The sequence below is a fragment of the Bos javanicus genome, chromosome 9, assembly GCF_032452875.1.
Source record: "Bos javanicus breed banteng chromosome 9, ARS-OSU_banteng_1.0, whole genome shotgun sequence".
Taxonomy (NCBI): Eukaryota; Metazoa; Chordata; class Mammalia; order Artiodactyla; family Bovidae; genus Bos; species Bos javanicus.
In genome coordinates this window covers 70,806,560-70,816,447 of record NC_083876.1, presented here as the reverse complement: position 1 = coordinate 70,816,447, position 9,888 = coordinate 70,806,560, and the positions used below count along the sequence as shown (strand labels likewise).

At 37.3% G+C, this 9,888-nt stretch overlaps 1 protein-coding gene across 1 annotated transcript; it reads left to right on the top strand.

Moving 5' to 3' along the window:
• Positions 1-2,465: 2,465 nt before the first annotated feature.
• Positions 2,466-3,630, top strand: LOC133254451 (trace amine-associated receptor 3). Its single transcript, XM_061428698.1, has one exon. The coding sequence runs from the start codon at positions 2,534-2,536 to the stop codon at positions 3,563-3,565; it is 1,032 nt and encodes a 343-aa protein (XP_061284682.1). The 5' UTR covers positions 2,466-2,533; the 3' UTR covers positions 3,566-3,630.
• Positions 3,631-9,888: the final 6,258 nt, after the last annotated feature.

Here is a 9,888-nt window from a genome sequence, read left to right as displayed (position 1 = left end):
TACACATAGACTTGATAAAACATTTATTTAGATCAATTTCCATTGGACCTCATACTTCTTTGATAGTTGTAGTAAAGATTTTTCTCTTCTGTTTGTTTTTCAATAATGCTATAGTTTATGGCTATTTATGAGAAAGATATTTACTATGGTTTTAATTTTCACTCTCCTTTCTCTCCCTGCTCTCTGACATGGAGGTCTCTCTGCCTGTTTCTGGTATGTATTTACTGTCAGTTAAAATATTTTTCCTGCTCCCAGATGTTTTTGAGAAGATTGTTTTCAAGGTGTTATCTCTGCCCATTGCGAACTGCCATATGGTTTTATGAAGCTTACTTACAGACTGTGATTCCATTTATTTGGAATAAATTAATCATTTGTCATAGAAATCAGCCACAGAAAAAAAATTTTTTCTTCTCTTTATCTTAGTTTTCAGCACAGCATTTGAATGCAGTCTACTTACTGTCATCCCTGGAATGGTTTCCAAGCAGTTCTGTTATTGTAGTCTTCAAATAATTATTATGGTCTATGTAAGATGTTAGAGAACTTACAGAAAAGATCCAACATCATGGATTTTTGCAAATTTTAAACTTTTGCTTATCTTTCCTGTTATACTACATGTACCATTTACACTGTTGCAATATAGATACTGTTCAAATTTTGAAATTACTCATAAAATCATACTTTTATCTTTATTTAATAAAAATATTAACACAAATCTGCTGTTTGAATGGCATCTACTCTTTAGGCTAAGCATGATTTTGGAGCTTTAAAAAATAGAATTTATATTTGAGACTTGGAGTTTAAGATTTTTTTTAATAGATATTATAAAAATTGACATTACTTTCTGACTGATGGAGAGAGAAATGAAACAGTTATTATTGGTGTTAGTTCCAGGTCTTTGCATTGGTCCTACTTTCAATAAAAAGTCTCTCTGTCCTAACTGAAAGACATAAACAGAGACATTCATAAAAGTCTACATTTTGAGAAGTGGATTTGAAAAGTTATATAGTTCTCTTAAGCAGTTTCCTAACAGCTGAAATACTTTAGGCTTCAGCCTTAGATGCCAGGAAACACATTACAATCAAAATTTAAAGGAGAAAGTGAAAGCACATTATTTATCAACCTTATCTAAGTTCAAACAAATAAAAAATTAAACATTTAATTTGAGTTAGTATATTAAAGAACTAACAATATTAATGTTTATTTTCCATTGCTAATCCATCTGATGTGATTTTTTTCAATAGATAAAAAGGAGGAAAAACTAAATTTAGATAATAGTGTACTTTGCCTGCATGTTCATGGACTTAGAAGTATGTAAGTGTAGTTGTAAGTTGTAAGTCTCCCACATAGTATTTTCTTTAATTTTTCAGAGTATCTGAATCAGCAGGAAGAACACTTCCAACTCTGCAAAGGTAAGGCACCAAACAATGCATAAGGGACGTTAAAGCCAGTATAACCCCATCCTGGCTTCCCTGATGACTTAGCAGGTAAGGAATCCACCAGCAACGCAGAAGACACAGAAGATGTAAGTTCAATCCTTGGGTCGGGATGATCCCCTGGAGCAGGAAATGACAATTCACTCCAGTATGCCTGCCTGGAAAATCCCATGGGCAGAGCAGCCTGGCGGGCTACAGTCCATAGGGTTGCAAAGAGTTGGACATGACTGAGAACACATAACTCCATCCTAACAGGGTCATGGAGCACTGAGTGGGTTCTTATGCCACCACTGCCACCATCTCCCAAAGGCATTTAGCTGAAACCCCTGCAGCAGTTTTTTCTTTTTTTTCCTTTTACTAATACCTTCATATCCATATCTGAACTCAAAATCCTTAGGTCTTATCTCACTAGCCTAAAGGATCAGTAAAATATGTTTAGAGAAAATCTCTCAGGTCTGCCTCTCTAAATGCTACTCTGGGAGTGATTCTTTTATAGCAGTATTAGAAGCAATTTAATATAGAAAGATACTTTATGAAGTGAGCTCCTGAAATTATTCGATTCTTTTCAGCAAAGTTATAAGTGTATTGAAACAGTTGCTTTTATTGGAACAATGGAAGTATTTTAAAACAGCCATAATTTCACATTTATGTATATACTTATTCATTCATAAATATGCATCTAGTGCCTGCTACAAGCATTAACCTAAGTACCAAGAATTCAGGGAAAACAAGAGACTAGTCCTTTGCCTCCCAGTAGAATAAGAGAAAGGCATGCCTATGATCAATATGAGTCATGCGAAATTTGATTGGCCAAAGTGTGAATAAAGAAGGATGAAATGAAAGAGAAGGATGAAATAGAGTAAAATTGACTAAAACAGGAAAGAGTGAGCAGTTGAGGTTTTTCACTTTCAAATGCAGCAAACAACTCAGAAAGTAAGCACCATTTATATAATTTTAAATATTTATATATTATAATTGAAATGAATTAATGACAGGTGACTTCATTGTACTTTCAGGGCTGAAATTTCCTGGGATCATTTTAAGAGGAGAAGAAACATTGACTTACCTTCCAAAAAAGGAGTTTAAAGAGATAAAGCACCATGGATCTAACTTATATTCCTGAAGATTTATCCAGTTGTCCAACATTTGGAAATAAATCCTGTCCTCCCACCAACCGCCATTTTCATATTCGAGTAATAATGTACTCAATTATGATCGGAGCCATGTTCATCACTATCTTTGGAAACTTGGTTATAATCATTTCCATATCACATTTCAAGCAGCTTCACTCTCCCACAAATTTTCTGATCCTCTCCATGGCAACCACAGACTTTCTGCTGGGTTTGGTCATTATGCCATATAGCATGGTGCGATCAGTAGAGAGCTGCTGGTATTTTGGGGATGGCTTTTGTAGATTCCACACAAGCTTTGACATGATGCTAAGTCTGGCCTCCATTTTCCACCTCTGCTCCATTGCTGTTGATAGATTTTATGCTGTGTGTTACCCTCTACACTACACAAGCACAATGACCATCTCCATGATAAAGTGGCTGCTGGCATTTTGCTGGTCAGCCCCTGCTCTTTTTTCTTTTGGTTTAGTTCTATCCAAGGCCAATGTTTCTGGTATGCAGAACTATGAGATTCTTGTTGCTTGCTTCAATTTCTGCGCACTTGCTTTCAACAAATTTTGGGGGACAATATTGTTCACTACATGTTTTTTTACTCCTGGCTCCATTATGGTTGGTATTTATGGCAAAATCTTTATTGTTTCCAAACGACATGCTCTAGTTATAGACAACATGCCTGAAAACACAAAGGGGGAAGTGAGAAAAAACTTATCCAAGAGAAAGGATCGCAAAGCAGCCAAGACCCTGGGTATAGTAATGGGAGTGTTTCTAGCTTGCTGGTTGCCTTGTTTTCTTGCTGTTTTGATTGACCCATATCTAGGCTACTCCACTCCCATGATAGTACTTGATCTTTTAGTGTGGCTTGGGTACTTCAACTCCACTTGCAATCCTCTCATTCATGGCTTCTTTTATCCATGGTTTCGGAAAGCTCTTAAATATATAGTGTCAGGAAAAATATTTAGCTCCCATTCAGAAAGTGCAAATCTGTTTCCTGAAGCACATTAATAAAAAGGCCATTACAAGTGAATGGAGTATTGAAAGTGAGATTATTATAATTTTGACCTGAAGCATGTACGTTACATCCCCAGGTCACTGCAAATATTATTTTATTAAATTTCAATAATTCTAGATCCAAGAATAATTTAATAATATAATTCAAATATATAGGTTCAAATTGTGTCTTGAAGCATAATATTCAGTAAGGACTACTTCATTCATTATAGTTTTTATTCCCTGTACTTGTTACATGCACCATGAAATTAAGACATTTGCTCTTTGAAGGAAAGCTATGACAAACCTAGGGAGCATATTAAAAAGCAGAGACATCACTTTGCTGACAAAAATCCGTATAGTCAAAGCTATGGTTTTTCCAGTAATCATGTATGGATGTGAGAATTGGATCATAAAGAAAGCTGAATGTGGAAGAATTGATGCTTTTGAACTGTGGTGTTGGAGAAGACTCTTGAAAATCTCTTGGATTGCAAGCAGATCAAACCAGTCAATCCTAAAAGAAATCAATCCTGAATATTCATCAGAAGGACTGGTGCTGAAACTGAAGCTCCAATACTTTGGCTGCCTGATGTAAAGAGCTGACTCATTGCACTCATTAGAAAAGACGCTGATGCTGGGAAAGATTGAGGGGGCAGGAGGAGAAGGGTTGGCAGAGGATGAGATGGTCAGATAGCATCACTAATGCAATGGACATGAATTTGAGCAAACTCTGGGAGATAGTGGAGGACAGAGGAGCCTGGTGTGCTGCAGTGCATGGGGTCACAAAGAAGCGGACACAACTTAGTCACTGAACAACTATTTGTTGGTAGAAAAGCAAATGTGCATAATACATGTATAATTGGTAGCCAATGAATATTTTTATGCTTACCAAAGAGTATTTATTAACCCAATTTGACTACTGGTCTTGAAGTGAATATTTTAGGTTCTGTCCAGGAAGAGACATGTTAGGTTGTGAGAGCAAGGCCAGGATCCTTCTTCCTGAGAGTCTCAGAAGACCATGGACATGATCCTATTATGCCACTCCCTTCACAGATGAGGACATTAAAACAGACTTGAATTCCTTCAGTAGCAGATACACTTCACATCCAGTGATTGGGCTGCTCTGTTTGGCTTCCTTAAACTTTTAAAACTTTTATCTGTTTCTGTATTTTTGAACAATTCCCTTACTCTTAAAAACTTCACGCTCTGTGTGTTAGAGATTAATTATTCATGATATTTGTTAAAGACTGTAAGGCAGACTTTATTCAAGGAAAGCTTCTACAATAGGGTTTTTGTAGTAAAGTAGAGAGATCGAATTCAACTCTAACAATGTGGGATTTGTTCCCATGGGACTGGGTTGTGAGTAGTGGATTGAAAATTATTAAGAGGAAACATCAAGGAGCGTTCTTGCTAGACTGACTCATCGGAATTCTTGCTGAACGTAGGGCAGAGTGATAAGATAGTGAGGTTAGTCAGATACCAAGAGTGGGGGAGTTTTTGCTAAGCTGACTTAGCAGGTTTCTTGCTCAATCTAGAGTCTACCACAGCAAAGAAGTCCAAGTTTGGCGTAGGCAAGCAGAGGAGTCATAGGAGCTTGATTAAAATTTGATCAAAGGAGAGAGTCTTTGTCCTGTGTGTGTGTGTCTCTGTGTGTGTGTTTATGCCCATGTGCTTCTCAGGGAAGCAGGATTAGGAATTTTCAAAGTGGGAAGGGAGCAGTGTAGGGATGGCCAGCTTTAGTATGTACAACATTAGCATGTGATTATTAGACTGAACATATAAATCTATCTAAATATAAATGGGACAATCTATTAGAATGGACTTAGCTAGTTTCATGAAATATATAGCCAAGAGGCTACAGGAAAATTGTCTACATTCACTGAGATAGATATTGGATACTCAGTAAAGGATAAGAATATTTACTTAGAATTGATTCTCAGCATATGCCTCTTTTCTCACCATGTTAGCTAGTGTTCTTGCCTCCCATTTTACAGCTTTGCAATCTACTCTGCACAATTATCCCAAGTTGACACTTTCCTCTTAAATATCTTACATGGTTTCCAAGATAAATCCCTTCTGCTTGTCCAAGCCTTCTCCACGAACTGTGTAGAAAGCAGATTCGAATTAGGATGTACAAGGTCTCTTGCCCTGGAGTGTCTAATGGATGGCATTTTACCAATAGGAAACAGTGGCAGGAGATGTGAGGATGGAAGGAGGGGCAATCGGGGTGCTTAGGCCACCTCCCTGCCAAGTTACCCTGGGGCTGGCTGACTCCTTCAGGAAAGGCCATTCAGACCCTTTTTCCATATAGCCATCCTCTAGTGCTCCTGGTACCACCCTCATCTTCTGTCAATTCCAGCCAAGGTAATGCTCCTGTGCTCAGTCGTGTCTGCCTCTTTGTGACTTGATGGCCTATAGCCCACAAGGCTCCTCTGTCCATAGGATTTTCCTACTACTGCTGCCCTGGGTGCTAGAATTTTCTGGCTGGTTTCCTTAAACACTGCCCACATCTTTGTAAATAGTTTCTTTCTTTCTTCTTCTTTTTTTTAAAATTAAACTCTCCTCAATCATACAGGTTGATTGTGCCAACTGTTTCCTACTGGACCAAGAACGAATGTAGCTTTTCATTGTTTTGAGATAAAATTTTGAAACTCCCCTCAAAGACATCAGGTTTGTATAGGCCTGACTTGGCCTTTCTTTGTGTTTCTACACAAACTTAGTCACTCTTCTGAAGTCTACCCTCCTCTAAAGGAATCACTGGCCCCCTAATAAGTCATCCCCACTTTGTTGGCCCTACCTGAGGGCAATTCACCCTCCTCCACTTGGCAAACTTCTTTTTCTTTTGAAGATCAGTTGTCATCTTGAGATTTCTGGTGTCCTTTTGTGTATAAAAAAGAGTATTTAAGATAATTTTGGCTTTAAGAATTAATATTTTATTCAGAAAATAATATTGAAGAAATTAGCTCTTCTTTTAAAATTTAACTTATAATTTCTATTGAACTTTATTTAACTTAGAATATAAGTTATTCTACACTTAGTAAATTTTCACAACATCTTTTAAGAAGCAGTTAGAGACTTAGGTAGTTGAATTCCTTCAATATTTTTATTTACATTTATCAAATTAAAATTTCAAGGTCACTTTTTGAAAATTTAATTGTCAAATATACATGAAACATTCCCCAGTACCTAGCTCTTGCAAATGTAAGGACTTACAAATATGGTAAATTTAAAAATCTTAACAATTATAATAACTTTAGTAAACTTAGCAAACTTTACTTCTTCCTCTCAACTTAAAAATCATGGCTAAATCAATGATTTAATGACATATATTTAAGTGGGAATCATAAAGCTTTTGTAGTAAATGCTAAATTCCCTTAAACATTGCAAATACTGAAAATGACAAATGTACAAAAATTACTTTTAAACTGAGCACAAACTATATTAATACTATGTGGTTGATTTGCTTCATCTACCTGGGAAGAAATTTCTAAAAAGAAGTTTTGTAAACCCAGATGAATGTGTAAAGAAAACAGTATTTTCCTATCATTCTTATTCATTTTATGATGAAAATCCTTAGAGGCTGTAAAAGTTAATTTTGACCAGTTAATTTAAACATGGATAATTTGATTCTATTTTTTATAAATAAACTTTGATACCCTCTAAACATTTTGGGCTCCAAAATCACTGCAGATGGTGACTGCAGCCATGAAATTAAAAGACGCTTACTCCTTGGAAGGAAAGTTATGACCAACTTAGATAGCATATTCAAAAGCAGAGATATTACTTTGCCAACAAAGGTCTGTCTAGTCAAGGCTATGGTTTTTCCAGTAGTCATGTATGGATGTGAGAGTTGGACTGTGAAGAAAGCTGAGCGCCGAAGAACTGATGCTTTTGAACTGTGGTGTTGGAGAAGACTCCTGAGAGTCCCTTGGACTGCAAGGAGATCCAACCAGTGCATTCTAAAGGAGATCAGTCCTGGGTGTTCATTGGAAGGACTGATACTGAGGCTGAAACTCCAAAACTTTGGCCACCTCATGCGAAGAGTTGAAAAAGACTCATTGGAAAAGACTCTGATGCTGGGAGGGATTGGGGGCAGGAAGAGAAGGGGACGACAGAGGATGAGATGGCTGGATGGCATCACCAACTCGATGGACATGAGTTTGGGTGAACTCCAGGAGTTGGTGATGGACAGGGAGGCCTGGCGTGCTGCAATTCATGGGGTCACAAAGAGTCGGACATGACTGAGCAACTGAACTGAATTGATCTGAAATGAAACATTGGGTATTTAAAATATAACAGTTCTGTGGTTTGATGGACACCAATACAGTATACTAACACATATATATGGAATTTAGAATGATCGTAACAATAACCCTGTATACGAGATAGCAAAAGAGTCACTAATGTATAGAACAGTCCTTTGGACTCCGTGGGAGAGGGAGAGGGTGGGATGATTCTGGAGAATGGCATTGAAACATGTATAATATCATATATGAAATGAGTCGCCAGTCCAGGTTCGATGCTCGATACTGGATGCTTGGGGCTGGTACACTGGGACGACCCAGAGGGATGGTATGGGGAGGGAGGAGGGAGGAGGGTTCAGGATGGGGAACATGTGTATACCTGTGGTGGATTCATGTTGATATATGGCAAAACCAATACAATATTGTAAATTTAAATAATAAAATAAAATTTAAAAAATTATTGTCATAAACTCCCTGAAGCTTAGCACACCATTGGAACTATGGTGCACTAGTGAATACACCGTCTCCGAGTGACTATGAAAATACCCACATGATGATGGAAGTTTCCCCTCTTCCTTTGGTTGGTTTGAAGCATGGTTCTTATTGCCTTTTGTTTGGGCTCAGGAAATTATAGACAAAGAATTGCAGTGTGAATGAGTATCACTGATTTGTACATGGCAGCAAACGGAAAAGATATATAAATTAGTCAAATTTTCACAAGAATTAAAAAACTCACTATTTGAAAACATCTAGCATTTGGAGAAGGCAATGGCAACCCACTCCAGTACTCTTGCCTGGAGAATCCCATGGATGGAGGAGCCTGGTGGGCTGCAGTCCATGAGGTTGCTAAGAGTCGGACACGACTGAGCGACTTCACTTTCACTTTTCACTTTCATGCACTGGAGAGGGAAATGGCAACCCACTCCAGTGTTCTGGCCTGGAGAATCCCAGGGACGGGGCATCCTGGTGGGCTGCCGTCTATGAGGTCGCACAGAGTCGGACACAACCGAAGCGACTTAGCAGCAGCAGCAGCAGCATTTGGTAATAAGTATAGTGAGCATTTGTTGGATTTTAACTCCTTCCTTTGTTCCTCCTTCCCACCTTTCCTCTCCCCCTTTCAATCTTCTCCACTTTTGCTTTGTGTGAGGCTAGTTCTTGGTGCCCCTTTGAAATCATGGCGATGATAGCACAAAACTTTTATTCTCCCAGAGCCAATTCTCTGGTGACTCGATATAGCATTTCTGCTGACAATATGCTGAAGTTGTTAAAAAAACACTCCTGTTAATAGCACAACCCAGGTAATGCAGCCACAGGAGGCATATTTTGTGTATAAATACTGATGACAACACAGACTGCCAGGAGCCTACCAATAAGATCTCAGGCGTAAGTGTATTTTCTCAGGGAAAATCATCAGGGAAGAGAGTGGTGAAGCATAAGGCTCATTTGCATGGTAAGAAACCTTAGCACAACAAACAAATCACTTTCAACCATTTAGCTCCAAATCACCAACTTAGCCAAACAAATTCTGATAAGCAAAAGAAGAGTATCTTGAAAGAAAAGATCAGATATATGTAGTTATGTTTGTATGTATGTGTTTATTTATTTCAAGTAAAATAAATATTACCAAACTTAAAATATTAATCTATAAATTCTACAAAGTATAAGATCTATAAAAATAGATTTGGATAATTTTTTAAAAATCACTGGAATTCTAAAGAGGCAATTCTAAAGATCCACAACAGTCATTTCTCACATCTAATAAGTAATCTGTCTTACCTAGGAAATTATTGTTTGAGTGAGATAGAGCAAAGCAAGACAAAATCATTGTTTTCAGAAGAACAGTCTCAGAGGTGGAGTGTTTAAGCCTCATAACCAGTAAGAGGAGAAAAATCATTCCTGATAAAGCAAATATAAGTTCTCTCCTTGTTTCTTCCATTTCATTTGCAATATATTATTAAACTTGTTGGATATTTTCCTTCTTATTTGAGGAAAATACATATATATTAATAGACTTTTAAATATTTAATACTTGAGGAAAATTATTATATAATTTCTTTTTCATATTTTCCTTGAAATTCTGAGAAAGTTCTACAT